This window comes from Tamandua tetradactyla, chromosome 11 (assembly GCF_023851605.1).
Source record: "Tamandua tetradactyla isolate mTamTet1 chromosome 11, mTamTet1.pri, whole genome shotgun sequence".
Lineage (NCBI taxonomy): Eukaryota > Metazoa > Chordata > Mammalia > Pilosa > Myrmecophagidae > Tamandua > Tamandua tetradactyla.
Genome location: NC_135337.1, coordinates 3,726,597 through 3,752,340, shown reverse-complemented (window position 1 = coordinate 3,752,340; position 25,744 = coordinate 3,726,597). Strand labels below are relative to the sequence as shown.

The 25,744-nt window shown below is 39.2% G+C and overlaps 1 protein-coding gene and 1 pseudogene across 1 annotated transcript in view; one reads left to right on the top strand and one right to left on the bottom strand.

Annotated features, from left to right (window-relative positions):
- Window positions 1-25,744, bottom strand: part of VTCN1 (V-set domain containing T cell activation inhibitor 1) — an 84,509-nt gene that overhangs the window by 21,511 nt on the left and 37,254 nt on the right. The window contains exon 2 of the mRNA XM_077119764.1: window positions 7,216-7,280. Coding sequence (XP_076975879.1) covers window positions 7,216-7,280 — 65 coding nt within the window. The remainder of the gene's footprint in view (window positions 1-7,215; window positions 7,281-25,744) is intronic.
- LOC143650902 (pro-neuregulin-1, membrane-bound isoform pseudogene) lies at window positions 1,871-9,160 on the top strand (annotated as a pseudogene).

Below are 25,744 nucleotides of genomic sequence, written 5' to 3'. Positions count from 1 at the left end.
AGAGACAAAAGTAAAGTTTCAGTGGCTGAGAGATTTCAAACAGAGTAGAGAGGTTATCCTGGAGGTTATTCTTATGCACTGTATAGATAGCCCTTTTCAGTTTATGGTGTATTGGAGTGGCTGGAGGGAAGTACCTGAAACTATTGAGCTGTGTTCCAGTAGCCTTGATTCTTGAAGACGATTGTATAAAGATAAAACATTTACAATGTGATAGTGTGATTGTGAAAACCTTGTGTCTGATGCTCCTTATATCCAGGGCATGGACAGATGAGTGAAAAATATGGGTAAATAAATAAATAATAGGGGGACAAAGGATAAAATAAATTTGGTAGCTGGAAACACTAGTGGTCAATGAAAGGGAGGCATAAGGTATATGGTATGTATGAGTTTTTTCATTTTCTTTTTTTTTCTTGTGTGATGCAAATCCTCTAAAAATGATCATGGTAATGAATATACAACTATGTGATGATATTGTGAGCCATCGATTATATAGAATGTATGTGTGTGAAGATTTCTCAGTTATAAAAAAGAGTGAGGGAGAGATTAAAACTGTCACAGACGAAGGCTGAGAGAATTTGTCAACAAGAAATCAGCCCTACAAGAAGTACTAAAGGGAATTCTGTCAGCTCAAAAACAAAAGACAGGAGAGGGAGGTCTGGAGGAGGGAACAGAATTGAAGAGTAACATAAAGGTAACTTGAAGAATAAAAAGAGAAGAGGAAGAAGAATGCATCGACCTGACAAATAAACCCAGAGGGTAGAGAAGCAGAAAGGCGGCAGGGGCCTGGTGATGGGGGTTGGGCAGGCCGGTGACCGCCTCTCCTCCTCTCGTTGTGACGACGTGGGACAGAAGCCCCGGCAGGAGCTGGCAGCAGCGGGGCCCAGCGCGGCGAGAGCCCGAGGACTTCCCCTGGGTGACAGGAGCCACCCCAGGCGCGAAGGCGCCCGGAGGACAGAGCACCCGGCAGTCTCTGGTGGCCGGGAGCGCACGCCGTGCCCGCACAGCTCCGGCCAGGCGAGGGGGGATGCGCTGCAGCCCAGTGCTCACCCTCCCCGTTGAGGGACAAACTTTCCCCAAACCTGGAGCAGGCCCTCAGACCTGGTTTCTCAGGAGCTGTCAGTGTAGAGTGTGCACTTCTCCAGCGAGACGTCCGAGCACAAAGGCAAGACGAAGGACCGCGATTCTTGGCAAGAAGCCCAGCCTTACCCCCCTGTGCTGGTTTGAAATTATTTATGTCCCCTAGAAAAGCTATGTTTTAATCCTAATCCCATTTTGTAAAGGCGGCCATTTCTTCTAATTCCTATTTAGTATTTTATGTATGAAACTGTAATTAGATCATCTCCCTGGAGATGTGATTTAATCAAGAGTGGTTGTTAAGCTGGATTAGGTGATGACATGTCTCCACCCATTTGGGTGGGTCTTGATAAATTTCTGGAGTCCTATAAAAGAAGAAACATTTTGGAGAATAGGAGATTCATAGAGAGCAGAGCAGAACGACATAGCCATGAGAAGCAGAGACCACCAGCCAGCGACCTTTGGAGATGAAGCAGCTTCACAAAACAGGGAGCCAGGAGAAGAAGCTAACAGATGACGCTGTGTTCGCCATGTGCCCTTCCAGATGAGAGAGGAACCCTGACCATGTTCACCATGTGCCCTTCCACTTGAGAGAGAAACCCTGAACTTCATCGGCCTTCTTGAACCAAGGTATCTTTCCCTGGATGCCTTTGATTGAACATTTCTATAGACTTGTTTTAATTGGGTCTTAGAACTGTAAACTAGCAACTTATTAAATTCCACTTTTTAAAAGCTATTCCATTTCCGGCATTCTGACAGCTAGCAAACTAGAACACCCCCAGGTTGAAAGAGGTAAAAAGCCGGCTCCAAACAAGTGCTGCGGTGTGAGACCAGTTCAGAATACTCCTCTATCATATTCAAATGGTTCAAAAATGGGAATGAATTAAACAGAAGACACAGACCACAAAACATCAAGATACAAAAAAAGCCAGGGAAGTCAGAACTTCGCATTAACAAAGTGTCACTGGCTGATTCTAATATATGTGCAAAGTGATCAGCAAATTAGGAAATGACCATACCTCTGCCAATATCACCATTGTGGATTCAGATGAGATCATTGCTAGCATGCCAGCCTCAACTGAAAGAGCATATGTGTCTTTAGAGCCCAGCATTAGAGTTTCAATGTCAACAGAAGGAATGAATACTTCTTCATCTACGTCTACATCTACCCTGGACAAGCCAGCTTGTAAAATGTGCAGAGAAGGAGAAAACTTCCTGTGTGAATGGAGGCAAGTGCTTCATGGTGAAAGACCTTTCAAACCCTTCAAGATACTTATGCAAGTGCCCACATGAGTTTACTGGTGATGGCTGCCAAAACTACATAATGGCCAGCTTCTTCAGGACCTCAGCTCCCTTTCTGTCGCTGCCCGAATAGGAGCATGTATAGTTGGTGCTGCTTTCTTGTTGCTGCCTCTCCCCTCAGCTTCCACCTAGAGCAAGATGTGCTTTACCACGTCTAATATTGACTGCCTCTGGCTGTCTCATGAGAGCACTAACACAAGCAATTGTATCACTTCCTCTGTTTATGACTAGTTGGTTCTGAATACTAATGGGTGGGTGAGGCTCCAGATGTTTATGAAGTTGATATTGAATTATGTGATACAAAATGATAGAGTCAACATCAAGCAGTGAAATTATGTTAAGGGCATTAAAAAGTCTCAAAAAACAAATATGCAAACAAAAGCAAAGGATAAGATGATAGATTCAAGAAATGCCTTTACAGTAATAACTTTGAATGTTATTTGGACAAACCTCACCAATTAAAAGATACAGACTGGCAGAATGGATTAAGAAATATGACCCATCCATATGCTGCTTACAAGAGACTCATCTTAACCAGGGATAAAAATAGATTGAAAGTGAAAGGATGAGGCATGCAACTGGGTGAATGAAACTTGAGGACAGTGTGTTGAATGAAATGGCAGAAACAAAAGACAAATATTATCATGCCTCACTCATATGGATTACTAGCTATAATACACAAAGTCAAAGAATTGAAGTTGAGAGCATGGTTTATCAGGTTGGGGCCTATTGGAAAGGTTCCTAGGTTGTAAGCTCTTACAGAAGTTACATATATTCTGGAGTTGTAGCTTTTATTTCTAAATTCTGAGATACTGAGATATTTGTGTATGACTTGGTCATTCCCTGAAACTTTGGATATTTGTGTGACACCTGAGACTCAGAGTTAGAGCTCTAAAGCTATAAAAGTCAGCATTACCCCATATAGCAACTGTTAAAAAAAGTTGAAAAAGTGATCAGACTTCGACTAGAGATATGAATGAAGTTGACATGGATAGGACTAAGGTAAATCAGAATACAGGGTATAGGATGATATGGTCCAATTTTAAAACTTCAACTTCTGTGTGAGGGCAAAGGAAGAGTTGTTTATTTTGTGCAAAAAATATATTTTGGGTAGTGCATTATCTGATTTAGCTTGTATGGTCAATTTATTAGAACACTGTCTAAAAATGAGAGAGTGATTGTACAGCTACAAGAGGATAATGTGGGGCATGGATTGTTGACTTTGGGTACTATACGTGATGCCCAGTGGATGGAGGTGGCTGAAGGGTATGCTGAGAAGTAGAATGGTGAGCTGTGATATATACATATAATGAAATGTTGTGTGACTACAGAAAGGAACAAAGTCTTGAAGCATACATCAAGGTTAATGAACCTTGGGGACATTATATGGTACAAAATAAGCCAGAAACAAAAGAACAAATATTTGATGGTCTGTTTTAGAAAATAACTATAAGAAAATTGGGGCCTAGATTGTAAGTTCTTATGGCAGTCACATTTACTCCAGAACTGTTAATGTTATTTCTAGATTTTGAGATGCTGTGTTATATATGTATGACCTGCTATCTCCCTAGAACTTTGACTACTTGTGTGATACCTAAGACTCAGAGTTGGATTTTTGCAGCTCTGAAAGTCAGTACTGCTACATACAACAACTGTTAAAAAAAATCAGGCTTCAATTAGAGATAAGAACTTAGTCAATTGGGTCAGTACTAAGGTGAATCAGAATACAGGGGTAAAGGATGATATTGTCTGTATTTTAGAACTTTGCCTACTGTATATAAAGGAAGAAAGCTTTATTTTTTCCAAAATCTAAATTTTATGTAGCATGTAATCTAACTTAACCTCTCTGGATAGCCTATTAAACAACCCGAACACATAGAGCCCAGAATGGGAAACATTACTTGTAGTTCTGTATAGCTTAAGGTTAATACCTGAATACTATCCCAGAGTATGTTGGGCAGCTAATTAAAAAATATTGGTAGGTGCAGTGGTGCTCCAGTGGCAGAATTCTCACCTGCCATGCCGGGGACCCAGATTTGGTTCCCCGTGCCTGCCCATGTATTACAAGAAAAAAAAAAGTATTGGCAAAGTCCTTGAGGAACAGGAGGAAAAAAAATGGAACTATTAAGCTTTACCACCTGGGAAACCCCTGGTACTGTCTCAAAAATTAGGCTTGACCCAAGTCAGTGGGTCAAGCCTTTGATCTTAAAGCTTGCTTTCATTAATCTTATTTCTGTAGTGGAGAACCTAAGCCTACCTGTGATTATGCCTCATAGTTATCACTTCCAGATAACCTCTTTTGTTGCTCAGATGTGGCTTCTCTTCCTCTGAGCCCAACTCTGCAAGTACAATCTTTACCCTCCCCCTTATATGCCTGAGACATGGCATTCAGGGGGGAAAGTCTCTCTGGTAATGTAGGACATGACTCTCAGGGACAAACCTGGCCCTGGCACCATGAAATCAACAACACATTTTTGACTTAAAGGGGGAAAATGAAATGTAACAAAACAAAGTATCAGCGGCTGAGTTCAAACAGAGACAAGAGGCTATTTTGGAGGCTACTCTTGGTTTCTTTGTACCCAAGAATTCAGTTCTCAACTTATCCCTTTCCTATTGCATTTTACTTTAAGATATAAGGGGAAACCAGGCTGTATTTTCAACATTTAGTTCGGAAATTTCCTCAGCTAATTTTCCCAATTCATCACCTTCAATTTCTGCCTTCCATCTAATACCAGTACTCAATTTTGCCAAATTCTCTGCCACTTTAAAACAAGAGTCACCTTCATTACAGTTTGCAATGACACATTCATCATTTCTGTCTAAGGCCTTGTGAAAAGAAACTTTAGCATCCATCTTTCTACGAACAATCTCTTCAAAGCAATTCAGGCCTTTCTATTCACCTCCCCACAATTCTTCTAGAATCTTCCCCTTATCCATGTAAAAAGCAAACCACCATGTTTGGTATTTGCAAGTTGCAGCACCCCACTTCTCTGGGACCAAAATATATTTTAGTTTGCTAATGCTACTGGAATGCAGTATACCAGAAATGGATTGGCTTTTATAAAGGGGATTTATTAGGTTACAAGTTTACAGTTCTAAGGCTTTAAACATGTCTAAATTAAGGTCTCAACAAGAGGATACCTTCACTCAAGAAAGGCTGGTTTCCATCCAGGGATTCTGTCACATGGAAAATCATATGGTGATGCCTACTGGCCCTTTGCTCCCAGGTTTTATTGCTTTCAGCTCTTGGTTCCAGTGGCCTCCTCTTGAGCTTCTGTCTGTCTTGAAACATCTCCAAATGTCTGTATCTGCTTTCTTTAAAATGCTTCTTTGTGTTGGCTCTTTTAAGGATTCCAGTAAACTAATTAAGACACACCTTGAATAGGCAGGATCACATCTCCACTTAATCAAAATGTCACACCCACAATTGAGTGTGTCACATTTCCATGGGAACAACTTAATCAAGAGGTCCCAACCTCCAATACTGGATCAGGAGTAAAAGAACATGGTTTTTCTGAGGTACATAGCAGTTTCAAAGCAGCACGCCTATCTTGTACCATGTACAAAACAATCTAGCAGGCTTATAAAATATAAGTGTGAAAGGTAAAATGGTAAAGTTTCTAGAAGAGAGCATAGGAGAAAATCTTCATAGTCCTGGGATTAACCACTATTTTGTAAGTAGGTTACAAAAAGTTCTGAGGATAAAGGAAAAGATGGATAAATTGAATATATTAATAACTGCTCATTGAAAGACATCATTAAGAAAGTGAAAAAGCAAGCAATAGAAGAGAAGATATTTTGCAACACATATAACCAACTCACATCCAGAATATATAAATACTCCTTCAGATCAAAAAGAAAAAGACAGACAAACCAAGAGAAAAATGAACATGAGAAAAAAATTTTTTTGGTGGTAAAAGAAAGAGGGGAAGTATGCTAACCTCTTTTCTAGGCAAACACACCTACAGCTAATTTCCTTAATTTAGTCCTGTGACCAGCAGTTTTTAGTGGCAGCGCAACCACATTGGAGGAGTGACAGAAAAAAAAGCCAGCTTCTTGTGTTCTGAAACTATAAAAACTAATGTTATGAAGTGACAGCTTTGGTCAGACTAAGTTAAAATAAATGTGTTGGCCCAAGTCCAGCAGTTTAAGGGAAAAGAGCAAACACCTTGCCTCACAGAAGACAGCTGCTCATGCCATAATTAAAGTGACGGATATAATAGATGCTTCAGAGAAAGGGCCTACAGGGCAGAGGATTCCTGCAACTGACATTGGTTGGCTGCATTCAGAAATTAACCATCCATTCTACATGGTCATCTGCTTCCTGTGTGGTACAGCAGTCATGGTCAGTCTTCTCTTTACCTGAGCCCCCTGTGTATGAAGACTTGATAGCCTTAAAGATTTCAGTTGACGTTTCATTGCAAATAATTCACTAACCCGATCAACCACTGACAGAATAGCTTAGCTGCCACATCTACCCATAATCCCAGAATGATATCTTCAGCACTGCCTGGTATATAGACCACTTTGTAACACATCCTATTTGATTCTTTCAACTACCAGTGATGTGGGCGCTGTTTTTCCACTCTATAAATTAGGAAACTGAAGCCAGTGGAGCTAAATGATGAACATGAGAACACAAGTAGAAGAACCAGTGTTCTACTCTGAAGTCTTCTGGCTCCAAGCCCTGGGCTTATTCCATGCCATCAGACTGGGGAGTTGGGAGCTTAATGGTGAGGGGTCACTGGATGGTGGTAAGACAAGTTAATTTTATGTTATGTAAACTTCACCGCAATGAAAGAAAGAGAGAGAGAAAGAGAGAAAGAAGAAATCACATACCTGAAATACCAAAGCCAATGATGAGTGCAGTCGCTCCAGCCAGAATAATTATGATGCTAATGATGCTATGGAGAGAGATATAAAGAAACAGGATATTACTTTTTCATTCCATCTGGAAATGCAGTTTTGTGATCTGGTCATGTACAAGTGTTAATAAGGCATCTCAATGTTTTCTTCGCTATAAGCCCCTTCCAAATAGGAACCTGAGAAAGAAACCTCGGCTCTTCTGGGGTGCTGGAGAGGCCTCTCCTCTAACTGTGTGTCACCTTACCTTTCTATTTCCAGATCAGGGAAGGTCACATACAGGCTGACATCTTTGAATTGCCAGGTGCCACTTGAGGGGACCCTGTTCCATACTCAGCCCACCCTAAGTATTGCTGTGCATCCCTCCTGTATCATTTGTCTGCCTGTCTTGTCTTCCTCGGTAGACATTAAACTCCAAGAAAGGCAGTGGGAAATTCAGAAAATAGGAAAATAGCATCACCTGTAATTCTGTCATCCAGATACAACCACTATTAACTTCCTAATATGTATCTGCCAGTTTTTTTGTTTTTGTTTTGTTTTTTTTTTTTGCATGAGCAAGCTCTGGAAATTGAACCTGGGTCTCTGGCATGGCAGGTGAGAATTCTGCTACTGAGCCACCATCGCACCACCTTCTGCCAGTTTTTTTTTTTATCCGCAGATTGTTTTTTTATTTTGTAAAATTTTCAAATACACAAAAGTGGAGGGGATAGTATAACATATCTCCATGTAACTATCACCCAACTTCAACAATTATCAATGTATGGACAATCGTGGGTCATCTCTATATGCCCTAACCACTCCTTCTGGGATGATTTTTAAACAAATCCAAATCACCTGTAGATATATCTGCATGCATCTTTACAACATATGGACTCTTTTATGAAAACGCAACCATAATACAATTTTCAAGACTTTAAAAAAACAACATCAAATCCATTTTTTTTTTAAAGATAACATTAACAACCCAAATGTCGCAGGAAATTTGGGGACTGACAGTCTGTAAGAGTCGTGGGGAGGACAGGAGAAGTCAGAGGGCTTCCAGGGAGCTGGATGCTGAGGGTCATCTGCCAGGGGGAGAAAAGTGTCCTTCCTATGCTCCTACGGTCCCTTTTCAATTCGTTTTTCTCAGTTTCCGATGCGAGATGATTCCCACTCACAAGTTGGATCCGTGAGGGACAGGGAGCTAGAGTCTTCTGGCCCTGAAGGCAGGGGGGAGCCTCTGGCGGAAGAGTTCCAGCTCATGCTCGGCTCTCTCCTCTTCAGCCCTCCATGTCCAGTGTCGTCTGGAAGGTTTCTGCACTGCAGTCTGTAAGGAGTTTGATGTGGTCGTCAGCAAACACCACCAATGGCTCACGAGGGGCCATCACTACCTTGAGAATCATCTGGGCCTCAAATCTACTGTTTCTTTTGCATGGGTAGGCGCCAGGAATCGAGCCTGGGCCTCCAGCATGGTAGGTGAGGACTCTGCCACTGAGCCCCCGTGGCCTGCCCTCAAATCCATTTTTAATAACAGGTGCTGCCTCATCTTTGGCCAACTGACTTGCATTATCTTGGTAAAGATTTCTTGTATTTAATTGAGGTATAACACACATGCAGAGAAGTACACAGCTCTTATATGAACTGCTCATTAGCTTTCTTTTTTGTATGCTGTATGGCGGGGTCACATTTCATTCTTTTTCCATGTGAATATTTTTGTTTTTATTGTCGTTGTTCATTTGTTGGTTTGCTTGGGGAAGTGTATGGGCCAGGAATTGAACCCGGGTCTCCTGCATGGCCAGCGAGAATTCTACTACTGAGCCACCCTTGTACCCAACCCCGCCCCTTAACTGTTTACATAGGTATTCCCCTGAGTCACCCTATCTAGAAAAATGGGGAACAATTGCACTTCCCACTAAGCTCTCTTGTGCCCTTCCCAATCCCCTGCCCCTACTCACACATACAAACACACACACACACACAATTTCATTTTAAGAAGTAATTTCATTATAAATTTTTAATGTAAAAGCTAAAGTATTTCATTTATTTTCAAATGTTTCCCTTTTACTTTTTGGCTTTCCCCATATGAAATGTCTCTTTTTAATTTTTTTCTTGAAATGCCTTCTTTGAATTACAAATTTGCAAAATATTTCATTATTCTCTACTTAGAATTTTATTTCCATTTTAACCATTTTAAGTGGAAAATTCTTTCACATTAAGAACATCGACAGTACTGTAGACTTTTACCACTATTTCCAGACTATTTTCATCATCCCCAAACAAAAGTCATGCTCATGTGGTAATAGTAACAATTCCCCATTCCCTCCCCCACCATCTCTGATAACCATTGTTCTGCTTTCTGTCTTCATGAGTTTGCCCATTGCATTTCATACTTTTCCTTTTGTGGTGGGCTTATTTCACTCAGCATGATGTCTTTAAGGGTCATCCATGATGCAGTATCAGAATTTCACTTTTTATTGCTAATTAATATTTCATTGAATGGATATACTACATTTTGTTTATCCTTTCATCTGTTGATGGATGCTTGGGTTGCTTCTACTTGGGACACTTGGGTTGGCTACTTAATAATGCTGTGATGAACACTGGTGTGAAAATATCTCCCGAATCCCTACTTTCAATTCTCTGGGGCACCTAGAAATGGAATTTCCAGGCCATCTGGTAACTCTATGTTTAACTTTCTGAGGAACCACCGAACTGTTTTCCACAGTGGGTGCACTGTGGAAAACATTCACAATTACATTCACAATACATTACATTCAAATAAAGGCTCTTAATTTTCAACATACTCACCGACATTTGTAATAGCCATCCTAGTAGATATGAAGTGGTATCTCACTGTGGTTTTAATTGGCATTTCTTTTAATGGCTAATGATGTTGAACATACATGCTTGAATATCTTCTTTTTTTGGAACTGTCTATTCAAATCTTGACCCATTTTTAAATTGGGTTGTTTGTCATTTTGGTTGTTGAATTGTAGGATTTCTTTATAAATTCTGGATATTAAACCCTTATCAGATATTTGGTTTCCAAATATTTTCTCCCATTCTTCAGGTTGTCTTTTTCCTTTAATGATGAATCCTTTGATGTACAGAAGTTTTTAATTTTGATGAGGTCCCATTTATCTGTGTTTTCCCTTTGTTGCTCATGCTTTTGCTGTAAGGTCTAAGAAACCATCGCCAGACACGAGACTCTGAAGTTGGGGCCCTATGCTTTCTTCTAGGGGTTTTATGGTCCTGGTTCTTATATGCAGGTCTTTGATCCATTTTGAGTCTATTTTTGTATATGATGTCAGAGAGGGGTCTCCCTTCATTCTTTTTTTTTTTTAATCATTTAAAACAATTTTTAATAGATTTTACTTTTAGAAAGTTGAAGGTTTACAGAAAAATTATGCATAATATGCAGAGTTTCTATATGCCCCTTCACACATTTTTATTATTGACATTTTGCAGTAGTTTGATATCTTTGTTACAACTGATGAACCAGTTGTAATTATATTAAGTCCATTGCTTACAATAGGTCTCACTCTTTATGTTGCACAGTTCCATAGGTATTTTTTTTAAATTTTCATTGTGCTAATATGTATACAACATAAAATTTCCTATTTTAACCACTTTTAAATATAAAACTCAGTGGTGTTTAATTACATTCACAATGTTGTGCTACCATCACCGCTACCCACTTCTAAAACATTGGAATCACTCCCAACGTGTAAGCATTTTAGACAAAAAGAAAGCTCTAGTCATTCAACGGGAAAATAAAGGCTACTTAATTCTACAAGTTATGCTATCCTCCATTCATCCTCACTTTTGATGCGGACACGATTCCTTTTGAATGAGCTCGATATGAACTGTAGTGCCAAGTTCCTTATGAAGTGAATCTTAGTTTGCAATTATTTCCCATTACTTTATCAGAGATATGTTCTTTTCCTTTCCACAAAAAAAACAACAGCAAAAGTCTGTCTCCCAAAAGAAGCAGAAACCTCTCTCTATTCCTCTCCGGCCAGTTTTTAATTAACAAATTAGCAAGTGACATTTAAGGGATACCATAAATAAACAAACGGCTAAACAAATAAATAGCAACAATTGCTTACATTCACTGAGTGCTACTGCTATGTGCCAGGCATGAGGTTCCACGCACCATCTATGGATTATATAATTTAGCCTTTCAATAAACTTATGCAGTAACTAGATTTATCATCTCCATCTTATGGATGAGGAAGTGACACAAGGAGGTTAAGTAACTTTCCTAAAGTCATACAGTTGGTGAGTGGCAGAACTGGGATTAGAACCTTTCTCCAGACTCAGCACTACTTCTCTCCAGTGCCTCCCAAGGTGGGGGCTCACAAATGGGATGGGTCCCGTCTCTCTGCCCACGGGAGCCCTTTGCGGGGTACGAGCGTTAGCTGGTGAGAGTGGCTCAGGCAGAATAGAGACGCAGGCGGGGCCAACGTGCTGGCAAAGCAGTTTCTGGGCAGCTTGCCCACTGCTGCTGCTCTGGGGCACACAGCACCAGGCAGGTGTCCTCGGCCACACTCTGTCATGCTGACAAGTCACACACTATCCACGCCCACGCTGATGTTTCTCAATAGGCAGGACAAAAGAAAGCCACTGGGAGGCAAAGAGTGATGCTATAGAGAGAAAAAGGAAGCGTACACAGGGTGCCTTACTTTCTGCTGTGAATAGTCTCATTGTACCCAACTCCCCTTGGCTCAGGGATGGGCCCACCAGAGAGAAACAACAGACTTAGAAGAAACACTTTGAGTACACAGGTCCCTGGGAGCCAAGTTCTCCAAAGATGCAGCGGTAGAGGCAGCAAGGAAAACTTTCCATCTGCAGAGTTATTTCCAAGAGGAGATGACATTTGATATTTCCCCTCTCTGTACACACCTCGGTGCTTTCTTCTGGTCCAAATGTGAAAACACCTGGGCAAACTGATGAGCAGCTGGACACACTGAAAGAAGAGGCCCAGTTTGGCATTCTGTGACGCAGTGCCATAGAGTAGACTTGCATTTGTGACCCAGGGTTTTTACTTCACCTCTCTGAAATTAAGTTTCTTCAACTGTAAAATGCAAAAGCAAGAGTAATTCCTGCTTTACCTACTATAATGGGTTGTTTTAACCTTACATTAGAAAAAGAGTGTGGCATCATCCGTAAAGGGCTCTTCATAGATTGCTTTTTTTTACTTTTTTTTTATTAATTAAAAAAAATTAACTAACACAACATTTAGAAATCATTCCATTCTACATATACAATCAGTAATTCTTAATATCATCACATAGATGCATAGTCACATTTCTTAGTACATTTGCATCGATTTAGAAAAAGAAAGACAACAGAAAAAGAAATAAAACGATAATAGAGAAAAAATTTTTAAAAAAATTTTTAAAAAATAAAAAATAATAATAATAAAAAAAAACTATACCTCAGATGCAGCTTCATTCGGTGTTTTAACATAATTACATTACGATTAGGTAGTATTGTGTTGTCCATTTCTGAGTTTTTGTATCCAATCTTGTTGCACAGTCTGTATCCCTTCAGCTCCAATTACCCATTATCTTACCCTGTTTCTATCTCCTGATGGTCTCTGTTACCAATGACATATTCCAAGTTTATTCTCTAATGTCGGTTCACATCAGTGGGACCATACAGTATTTGTCTTTTAGTTTTTGGCTAGTCTCACTCAGCATAATGTTCTCTAGGTCCATCCATGTTATTACATGCTTCATAAGTTTATCCTGTCTTAAAGCTGCATAATATTCCATCGTATGTATATACCATAGTTTCTTTAGCCACTCGTCTGTTGATGGACATTTTGGCTGTTTCCATCTCTTTGCAATTGTAAATAATGCTGCTATAAACATTGGTGTGCAAATGTCCGTTTGTGTCTTTGCCCTTAAGTCCTCTGAGTAGATACCTAGCAATGGTATTGCTGGGTCATATGGCAATTCTATATTCAGGTTTTTGAGGAACCGCCAAACTGCCTTCCACAGTGGTTGCGCCATTTGACATTCCCACCAACAGTGGATAAGTGTGCCTCTTTCTCCGCATCCTCTCCAGCACTTGTCATTTCCTGTGTTGTTGATAATGGCCATTCTGGTGGGTGTGAGATGATATCTCATTGTGGTTTTGATTTGCATTTCTCTAATGGCCAGGGACATTGAGCATCTCTTCATGTGTCTTTTGGCCATTTGTATTTCTTCCTCTGAGAGGTGTCTATTCAAGTCTTTTTCCCATTTTGTAATTGGGTTGGCTGTCTTTTTGTTGTTGAGTTGAACAATCTCATTATAAATTCTGGATACTAGACCTTTATCTGATATGTCGTTTCCAAATATTGTCTCCCATTGTGTAGGCTGTCTTTCTACTTTCTTGATGAAGTTTTTTGATGCACAAAAGTGTTTAATTTTGAGGAGTTCCCATTTATTTATTTCCTTCTTCAGTGCTCTTGCTTTAGGTGTAAGGTCCATAAAACCGCCTCCAGTTGTAAGGTTCATAAGATATCTCCCTACATTTTCCTCTAACTGTTTTATGGTCTTAGACCTAATGTTTAGATCTTTGATCCATTTTGAGTTAACTTTTGTATAGGGTGTGAGATATGGGTCCTCTTTCATTCTTTTGCATATGGATACCCGGTTCTCTAAGCACCATTTATTGAAGAGACTGTTCTGTCCCAGGTGAGTTGGCTTGACTGCCTTATCAAAGATCAAATGTCCATAGATGAGAGGGTCTATATCTGAGCACTCTACTCGATTCCATTGGTTGATATATCTATCCTTATGCCAGTACCATGCTGTTTTGACCACTGTGGCTTCATAATATGCCTTAAAGTCAGGCAGCGTGAGACCTCCAGCTTCCTTTTGTTTCCTCAAGATACTTTTAGCAATTCGGGGCACCCTGTCCTTCCTGATAAATTTGCTTATTGGTTTTTCTATTTCTGAAAAATAAGTTGGGGAGACAAGTTTCCCAAGCCAAGGCGACCGGCACCCCTCTTTTGCGGGCGGCTTCGAGTCTCGGCTTCGAGTCCGCGGCTACGAGTCTCGGATCAGAGGGCCATCCAAAGCCTGGACTGGCTAGTCTGACTGCGAGACTCAGCTGTGGTGAGACCCCCGAGCGGCGCGCGATTTCCCGAGCAGCGGTAGCTGTGGCGGTTGGAGCTACTCCCTCCCTCCTTCCCGGGCCGGCTGAGAGTATCGGAGAGGCAAGTTTCCCAAGCAGAGGCAACCGGCGCCCCTCTTTTGCGGGAGGCTTCGAGTCTCGGCTTCGAGCCCGCAGCTACGAGTCTCGGATCAGAGGGCTATCCAAAGTCTGGACTGCCTAGTCTGACTGCGAGACTCGGCTGCGGTGAGACCCCCGAGCGGCGCGCGATTTCCCGAGCAGTGGCAGTGGCGGCGGTTGGAGCTACTTCCTCCCTCCTTCCCGGGCCAGCTGAGAGTCTCAGAGAGGCAAGTTTCCCAAGCCAGGCGGCTGGCGCCCCTCTTTTGCAGGCGGCTTCGAGTCTCGACTTCGAGTCCGCGGCTACGAGTCTCGGATCAGAGGGCTATCCAAGCCGCGGTGCCCCCCCCCCCCCGCGAGAGGCTTCCTTGTCCGGTGGGGAATCCCCCAGGCCCGCTGTGGCCCGCGACCAGCCACAGGGTTCCCTCAAGCCGCGGCAGCTGACGCCCCCACCACGCGCGGCCCCTGAACCAACGGAGAGAATTGGATCGGAAACCCCCAGGCCGCGGAGATCGGTGACCGGGGGAGACCCATTCCAAACACTTGAGACAAACGTGTGCCACGTGCGCCACCTACTGGGCAAGATAAGAAAAACAGATCCCAGAGATTTCACAGAAAAATCTTACAACCTTGCTGGGTCCGACACCCAGAGAAAGCTGAATAAATGCCCAGACGCCAGCAGCAGAACATAACTGTCCACGTTCAAAAGATTGAGAATATGGCCCAGTCAAAGGAACAAACCAATAGCTCAAATGAGATACAAGAGCTGAGACAACTAATGCTGAACATACGAACAGAAATGGAAAAACTCTTCAAAAATGAAATCGATAAATTGAGGGAGGACATGAAGAGGACATGGGCTGAACATAAAGAAGAAATAGAAAAACTGAAAAAACAAATCGCAGAACTTATGGAAGTGAAGGATAAAGTAGCAAAGATGGAAAAAATAATGGATACCTACAATGATAGATTTAAAGAGACAGAAGATAGAATTAGTGATTTGGAGGATGGAACATCTGAATTCCAAAAAGAAACAGAAACTATCGGGAAAAGAATGGAAAAATTTGAACAGGGTATCAGGGAACTCAAGGACAATATGAACCGCACAAATATACGTGTTGTGGGTGTCCCAGAAGGAGAAGAGAAGGGAAAAGGAGGAGAAAAACTAATGGAAGAAATTATCACTGAAAATTTCCCAACTCTTATGAAAGACCTAAAATTACAGACCCAAGAAGTGCAGCGCACCCCAAAGAGATTAGACCCAAATAGGTGTTCTCCAAGACACTTACTAGTTAGAATGTCAGAGGTCAAAGAGAAAGAGAGGATCTTGAAAGCAGCAAGAGAAAAACAATCCATCACACACAAGGGAAACCCAATAAGACTATGTGTAGATTTCTCAGCAGAAACCATGGAAGCTAGAAGACAGTGGGATGATATATTTAAAATACTAAAAGAGAAAAACTGCCAACCAAGACTCCTATATCCAGCAAAATTATCCTTCAAAAATGAGGGAGAAATTAAAACATTCTCAGACAAAAAGTCACTGAGAGAATTTGTGACCAAGAGACCAGCTCTGCAAGAAATACTAAAGGGAGCACTAGAGTCAGATACAAAAAGACAGAAGAGAGAGGTATGGAGAAGAGTGTAGAAATAAGGAAAATCAGATATGATATATATAATACAAAAGGCAAAATGTTAGAGGAAAATATTATCCAAACAGTAATAACACTAAATGTCAATGGACTGAATTCCCCAATCAAAAGACATAGATTGGCAGAATGGATTAAAAAACAGGATCCTTCTATATGCTGTCTACAGGAAACACATCTTAGACCCAAAGATAAACATAGGTTGAAAGTGAAAGGTTGGGAAAAGATATTTCATGCAAATAACAAGCAGAAAAGAGCAGGAGGAGCTATACTAATATCCAACAAATTAGACTTCAAATGTAAAACAGTTAAAAGAGACAAAGAAGGACACTATATACTAATAAAAGGAACAATTAAACAAGAAGACATAACAATCATAAATATTTACGCACCGAACCAGAATGCCCCAAAATATGTGAGGAATACACTGCAAACACTGAAAAGGGAAATAGACTCATATACCATAATAGTTGGAGACTTCAATTCACCACTCTCATCAATGGACAGAACATCTAGACAGAGGATCAATAAAGAAATAGAGAATCTGAATATTACTATAAATGAGCTAGACTTAACAGACATTTATAGGACATTACATCCCACAACAGCAGGATACACCTTTTTCTCAAGTGCTCATGGATCATTCTCAAAGATAGACCATATGCTGGGTCACAAAGCAAGTCTTAACAAATTTAAAAAGATTGAAATCATACACAACACTTTCGCGGATCATAAAGGAATGAAGTTGGAAATCAATAATAGGCGGAGTGCCAGAAAATTCACAAATACGTGGAGGCTCAACAACACAGTCCTAAACAACGAGTGGGTCAAAGAAGAAATTGCTAGAGAAATTAGCAAATACCTCGAGGCAAATGAAAATGAAACACAAAATATCAAAACTTATGGGACGCAGCAAAGGCAGTGCTAAGAGGGAAATTTATTGCTCTAAATGCCTATATCAGAAAAGAAGAAAAGGCAAAAATTCAGGAATTAACTATCCATTTGGAAGAACTGGAGAAAGAACAGCAAGCTAACCCCAAAGCAAGCAAAAGGAAAGAAATAACAAAGATTAGAGCACAAATAAATGAAATTGAAAACATGAAAACAATAGAGAAAATCAATAAGGCCAGAAGTTGGTTCTATGAGAAAATCAATAAGATTGATGGGCCCTTAGCAAGATTGACAAAAAGAAGAAGAGAGAGGATGCAAATAAATAAGATCAGAAATGGAAGAGGAGACATAACTACTGACCTCACAGAAATAAAGGAGGTAATAACAGGATACTATGAACAACTTTACGCAAATAAATACAACAATTTAGAGGAAATGGACGGGTTCCTGGAAAGACATGAACAACCAACTTTGACTCAAGAAGACATAGACGACCTCAACAAACCAATCACAAGTAAAGAAATAGAATCAGTCATTCAAAAGCTTCCTAAAAAGAAAAGTCCAGGACCAGACGGCTTCACATGTGAATTCTACCAAACATTCCAGAAAGAATTAGTACCAACTCTCCTCAAACTCTTCAAAAAAATTGAAGCGGAGGGAAAACTACCTAATTCATTCTATGAAGCCAACATTACCCTCATACCAAAACCAGGCAAAGATATTACAAGAAAAGAAAACTACAGGCCGATCTCTCTAATGAATATAGATGCAAAAATCCTCAATAAAATTCTAGCAAATCGTATCCAGCAACACATTAAAAGAATTATACATCATGACCAAGTAGGATTCATCCCAGGTATGCAAGGATGGTTCAACATAAGAAAATCAATTAATGTAATACACCATATCAACAAATTAAAGCAGAAAAATCACATGATCATCTCAATTGATGCAGAGAAGGCATTTGACAAGATTCAACATCCTTTCCTGTTGAAAACACTTCAAAGGATAGGAATACAAGGGAACTTCCTTAAAATGATAGAGGGAATATATGAAAAACCCACAGCTAATATCATCCTTAATGGGGAAAAATTGAAAACTTTCCCCCTAAGATCAGGAACAAGACAAGGATGTCCACTATCACCACTATTATTCAACATTGTGTTGGAGGTTCTAGCCAGAGCAATTAGACAAGAAAAAGAAATACAAGGCATCAAAATTGGAAAGGAAGAAGTAAAACTATCACTGTTTGCAGACGATATGATACTATACGTCAAAAACCCGGAAAAATCCACAACAAAACTACTAGAGCTAATAAATGAGTACAGCAAAGTAGCAGGTTACAAGATGAACATTAAAAAATCTGTAGCATTTCTATACACTAGCAATGAACAAGCGGAGGGGGAAATCAAGAAACGAATCCCATTTACAATTGCAACTAAAAGAATAAAATACCTAGGAATAAATTTAACTAAAGAGACAAAAAACCTATATAAAGAAAACTACAAAAAACTGCTAAAAGAAATCACAGAAGACCTAAACAGATGGAAGGGCATACCGTGTTCATGGATTGGAAGACTAAATATAGTTAAGATGTCAATCCTACCTAAATTGATTTACAGATTCAATGCAATACCAATCAAAATCCCAACAACTTATTTTTCAGAAATAGAAAAACCAATAAGCAAATTTATCTGGAAGGGCAGGGTGCCCCGAATTGCTAAAAACATCTTGAGGAAAAAAAACGAAGCGGGAGGTCTTGCACTGCCTGACTTTAAGGCATATTATGAAGCCACAGTGGTCAAAACAGCATGGTATTGGCATAAAGATAGATACATCGACCAATGGAATCGAATAGAGTGCTCAGATATAGACCCTCTCATCTATGGACATTTGATCTTTGATAAGGCAGTCAAGCCAACTCACCTGGGACAGAACAGTCTCTTCAATAAATGGTGCCTAGAGAACTGGATATCCATATGCAAAAGAATGAAAGAAGACCCATATCTCACACCCTACACAAAAGTTAACTCAAAATGGATCAAAGATATAAACATTAGGTCTAAGACCATAAAACAGTTAGAGGAAAATGTAGGGAGATATCTTATGAATCTTACAATTGGAGGCGGTTTTATGGACCTTACACCTAAAGCAAGAGCACTGAAGAAGGAAATAAATAAATGGGAACTCCTCAAAATTAAACACTTTTGTGCATCAAAAAACTTCATCAAGAAAGTAGAAAGACAGCCTACACAATGGGAATCAATATTTGGAAACGACATATCAGATAAAGGTCTAGTATCCAGAATTTATAATGAGATTGTTCAACTCAACAACAAAAAGACAGCCAACCCAATTACAAAATGGGAAAAAGACTTGAATAGATACCTCTCAGAGGAAGAAATACAAATGGCCAAAAGACACATGAAGAGATGCTCAATGTCCCTGGCCATTAGAGAAATGCAAATCAAAACCACAATGAGATATCATCTCACACCCACCAGAATGGCCATTATCAACAACACAGGAAATGACAAGTGCTGGAGAGGATGCGGTGAAAGAGGCACACTTATCCACTGTTGGTGGGAATGTCAAATGGTGCAACCACTGTGGAAGGCAGTTTGGTGGTTCCTCAAAAAGCTGAATATAGAATTGCCATACGACCCAGCAATACCATTGCTGGGAATCTACTCAAAGGAATTAAGGGCAAAAATTCAAACGGACATTTGCACACCAATGTTTATAGCAGCGTTATTTACAATTGCAAAGAGATGGAAACAGCCAAAATGTCCATCAACAGACGAGTGGCTAAACAAACTGTGGTATATACATACGATGGAATATTATGCAGCTTTAAGGCAGGATAAACTTATGAAGCATGTAATAACATGGATGGGCCTAGAGAACATTATGCTGAGTGAGTCAAGCCAAAAACTAAAAGACAAATACTGTATGGTCCCAATGATGTGAATCGACACTCGAGAATAAACTTGGAATATGTCATTGGTAAAAGAGTTCAGCAGGAGTTAGAAACAGGGTAAGATAATGGGTAATTGGAGCTGATGGGATACAGACTGTGCAATAGGACTAGATACAAAAACTCAAAAATGGACAGCACAATAATACCTAATTGTAAAGTAATCATGTTAAAACACTGAATGAAGCTGCATCCGAGCTATAGGTTTTTGTTTTGTTTTGTTTTGTTTTGTTTTGTTCTTACTATTATTACTTTTATTTTTTTTCTCTATATTAACATTCTATATCTTTTTCGGTTATATTGCTAGTTCTTCTAAACTGATGCAAATGTACTAAGAAACGATGATCATGCATCTATGTGATGATGTTAAGAATTACTGATTGCATATGTAGAATGGTATGATTTCTAAAAAAAAAAAAAATGGACAACACAATACTACCTAATTGTAATGTAATTATGTTAAAACACTGAATGAAGCTGCATCTGAGCTATAGTTTTTTTTCTATATATTTTCGTATTTTTTATTTTTATTTTTATTTTTTCTCTATATTATCATTTTATTTCTTTTTCTGTTGTCTTGCTATTTCTTTTTCTAAATCGATGCATATGTACTAAGAAATGATGATCATACATCTATGTGATGATATTAAGAATTACTGATTGCATATGTAGAATGGAATGATTTCTAAATGTTGTGTTAGTTAATTTTTTTTTAATTAATAAAAAAAAATAAAATAAGTTGGGATTTTGATTGGTATTGTGTTGAATCTGTAAATCAATTTAGGTAGGATTGACATCTTAACTATATTTAGTCTTCCAGTCCATGAACACTGTATGCCCTTCCATCTATTTAGGTCTTCTGTGATTTCTTTTAACAGTTTTTTGCAGTTTTCTTTGTATAGGTCTTTTGTCTCTTTAGTTAAATTTATTCCTAAGTACTTTATTCTTTTAGTTGCGATTGTAAATGGAATTCGTTTCTTGATTGCCCCCTCAGCTTGTTCATTGTTAGTGTATAGAAACACTACAGATTTTTGAATGTTCATCTTGTAACCTGCTACTTTGCTGTACTCATTTATTAGCTCTAGTAGTTTTGCTGTGGATTTTTCAGGGTTTTCGATGTATAGTATCATATCATCTGCAAACAGTGATAGTTTTACTTCTTCCTTTCCAATTTTGATGCCTTGTATTTCTTTTTCTTGTCTAATTGCTCTGGCTAGAACCTCCAACACGATGTTGAATAACAGTGGTGATAATGGACATCCTTGTCTTGTTCCTGATCTTAGGGGGAAATTTTTCAATTTTTCCCCATTGAGGATGATATTAGCTGTGGGTTTTTCATATATTCCCTCTATCATTTTAAGGAAGTTCCCTTGTATTCCTATCCTTTGAAGTGTTTTCAACAGGAAAGGATGTTGAATCTTGTCAAATGCCTTCTCTGCATCAATTGAGATGATCATGTGATTTTTCTGCTTTAATTTGTTGATATGGTGTATTACATTAATTGATTTTCTTATGTTGAACCATCCTTGCATACCTGGGATGAATCCTACTTGGTCATGATGTATAATTCTTTTAATGTGTTGCTGGATTCGATTTGCTAGAATTTTGTTGAGGATTTTTCCATCTATATTCATTAGAGAGATTGGTCTGTAATTTTCTTTTTTTGTAATATATTTGCCTGGTTTGGGTATGAGGGTGATGTTGGCTTCATAGAATGAATTAGGTAGCTTTCCCTCCACTTCAATTTTTTTGAAGAGTTTGAGCAGGGTTGCTACTAATTCTTTCTGGAATGTTTGGTAGAATTCACATGTGAAGCCGTCTGGTCCTGGACTTTTCTTTTTAGGAAGCTTTTGAATGACTGATTCTATTTCTTTACTTGTGATTGGTTTGTTGAGGTCATCTATTTCTTCTTGAGTCAAAGTTGGTTTTTCATGCCTTTCTAGGAACTTATCAATTTCATCTACATTGTTGTATTTATTAGCATAAAGTTGTTCATAGTATCCTGTTATTACCTCCTTTATTTCTGTGGGGTCAGTGGTTATGTCTCCTCTTCCATTTCTGATCTTATTTATTTGCATCCTCTCTGTTCTTCTTTTTGTCAGTCTTGCTAAGGACCCATCAATCTTGTTGATTTTCTCATAGAACCAACTTCTGGTCTTATTGATTTTCTCTATTGTTTTCATGTTTTCAATTTCATTTATTTCTGCTCTAATCTTTGTTATTTCTTTCCTTTTGCTTGCTTTGGGGTTAGTTTGCTGTTCTTTCTCCAGTTCTTCCAAGTGGATAATTAATTCCCGAATTTTTGCCCTTTCTTCTTTTTTGATATAGGCATTTAGGGCAATAAATTTCCCTCTTAGCACTGCCTTTGCTGCATCCCATAAGTTTTTATATGTTGTGTTTTCATTTTCATTCACCTCGAGATAATTACTGATTTCTCTTGTAATTTCTTTCTTGACCCACTGGTTGTTTAAGAGTGTGTTGTTGAGCCTCCACGTGTTTGTGAATTTTCTGGCACTCTGCCTATTACTGATTTCCGACTTTATTCCTTTATGATCTGAGAAAGTGTTTTGTATGATTTCAATCTTTTTAAATTTGTTGAGACTTGCTTTGTGACCCAGCATATGGTCTATCTTTGAGAATGATCCATGAGCACTTGAGAAAAAGGTGTATCCTGCTGTTGTGGGGTGTAATGTCCTATAAATGTCTGTTAAGTCTAGCTCATTTATTGTAATATTCAAATTCTCTGTTTCTTTATTGATCCTCTGTCTAGATGTTCTGTCCATTGATGAGAGTGGGGAATTGAAGTCTCCAACTATTATGGTAGATGTGTCTATTTCCCTTTTCAGTATTTGCAGTGTATTCCTCATGTATTTTGGGGCATTCTGGTTCGGTGCATAAATATTTATGATTGTTATGTCTTCTTGTTTAATTGTTCCTTTTATTAGTAGATAGTATCCTTCTTTGTCTCTTTTAACTGTTTTACATTTAAAGTCTAATTTGTTGGATATTAGTATAGCTACTCCTGCTCTTTTCTGGTTGTTATTTGCATGAAATATCTTTGTCCAACCTTTCACTTTCAACCTATGTTTATCTTTGGGTCTAAGATGTGTTTCCTGTAGACAGCATATAGAAGGATCCTGTTTTTTAATCCATTCTGCCAGTCTATGTCTTTTGATTGGGGAATTCAGTCCATTAACATTTAGTGTTATTACTATTTGGGTAATACTTTCCTCTACCATTTTGCCTTTTGTATTATATATATCATAGATTGCTTTTTACTATAAATAAAGTTTACCTATACTTATTTGCTGTAAGTTTTCTATTAAAAACTGACTTAAGCCCAGAGAATGATCCAACTGGTAATAATTAAAATATCATAGTATTTTTGTTCATCGTAAGTACCATGTAACATGGCTGTGTGATTATACGAGGAACCAATGATTCTTTACTGAGGTTGGATTGTATGATGTGCGAATAAAACTGTTTAAACATGAACAAGAGAGATACAAGTGCTGGAGAAAATATGGAGAGAGAGATGCACCTGGTCACTATTGGTAGGGAAGCAGAGTGCTGGCTCCACAGGAGGCTAGGGGTGGGGCTGCCATATGACTTTACAACCCAGTTGCTAGGTGTATAGGTGGAGGAACTGAGAGTGGGGACACAAATGGGCATTTGCACACTGGTGTTTATGGCAGCAGAGTTCACAATTCTCAATGGATGGAGGTGGCCTAAGGGTGCAAGTACTGAGGAGTGGAAAGGGGAACTGTGGGGTATACATGCAAGAGACTATTGAGTGACTGTAAGAAGGAATAAAGTTGTGATGCTTGAAATGAGGTGAATGAACCTTGAGGACAGTATGTTGAATGAAATAAGTCAGAAACGAAAAAACAAATATTATCATGCCTCACTCCTATGGACTAACTATAGTATACTTACTCCAAGAATTGAAATTGAGAGCATGGGTTATCAGGTTAAGGCCTATTGTAAAGGTTCCTAGGCTGTAAGCTCTTACAACAGTCACATCTATTCTGAAGTTATAATTGTTATTTCTAAATTCTAAGATGCTGAGCTATTCGTTTAAAACCTCGTTGTTCCCTGGAAATTCAGATATTTGTGTGACACCTGAGATTCAAGAGTTAGTGCACTGAAGCTATGAAAGTCAGCCATACCCCATACAGCAACTGTTAAAAAAGTTGAAAAAGTGATCAAACTTCAACTAGAGATACGAATGAAGCTGATCTGGATAGGACTAAGATAAAACAGAATACTGGGTAAAGAATGATATTATCTACATTTTAAAACTTCACCTTCTATGAAGTTTATTTGGTGCAAAATTTATATTCTTGGTAGTACACTATCTAATTTAACTAGTTTGGTCAGTTTATTTGAGTACCATAATTACATAGAATCTTGAATAGGAGTGAGACCTTGCTGATTTGTATAGGTCAGTGTGATGCCTTGATACATCCCAGAGTAATTTGGATAGAGAATAAAAAAGTATTTGCAAAGTCCCCTTGAGGGACTGGGGAGAAAGGAGGAAATATTAAACTTCCCCCCACCACCCTGGGGAATTCCTGACATTCTTGCTAGCAGTAGGGAAAACCAACTTAATAAGCTGAGCCCTTGATCTTGGGGCTTGCCCTATGAAATTTATTTCTGCAAAGGAGAGCTAAGCCTATTTACTATTACGCCTAAAAGTCACCCCCAGAGAACCTCTTTTGTTGCCCAGATGTGACCTCTTTCTCAAAGTCAACTTGGCAGGTGAACTCACTGCCTGCCCCCCTACGTGGGACATGACTCCCAGGGGTGCAAATCTCCCTGGCAGCGTGGGCCAGGACTCCTAGATATGAGTTGAGACCCAGCATTATGGGATTGAGAAAGCCTTCTAGACCAAAAGAGGGGAGAGAGAAATGAGGCAAAATAAAGCTTCAGTGGCTGAATGATTTTAAATAGAGTTAAGAGGTTATTCTGGAGGTTATTTTATGCAATATATAGATATCCCTTTTTAGTTTTTAGTGTATTAGAATAGTAGAAGGAAACATCTGAAATTGCTGAGCTTTATTCCGGTAGCCTTGATTCTTGAAGGTGATTGTATAACTATATAGCTTTTACAGTGTGACTATGTGATTGTGAAAACCTGTGCCTGACACTCCCTTTATCCAGGGTATGGAGAAATGAGTAAAAAATAAGGGCAAAAAATTAAATAAATAATGTTGGGTGAGGGGTAAAAAATTGGGTAGACTGCAATATTAGTGATCAATGATAGGGAGGGGTAAAGAATAGCAGATGTTTGGTGTTCTTTTTTCTTTTTATCTCTTTTTCTGGAGTGATGCAAATGTTCTACAAATGATCATGGTGATGAATACACAACTATGTGATGATATTGTGAGCCACTGATTGTATACTGTTGATGTACTCAATGGTACATGAAGATATCTCAGTGAAAATAAAAAATAAAGTACCGTGTACCATGCTTGGTGCTAAGTGCTCGGCATTTGCAAGCTCAGTTGCCTAAATCACCAAGTCCTGTTCATTATGTCATAAATTTATCTCAAATTCCTCCATTTCTTTCTGTCTCCACTGGCCCTGGTCATTATCAGGTCTCATCAGCATTATTGCAACCCTTCCCTAACAGTTGTTGCTACCCCTGGTCTGGACCTCTCTAATCCATTCTTCCCACTTCCAGAATCAGTGGTGACTTCAGGATTTCTACAGATGAGGGATTTAGGGCCTGCTTCCTAGATGAAAGCAGAGGTTGGGGTAGTCCTGGGAAGCAGTATAA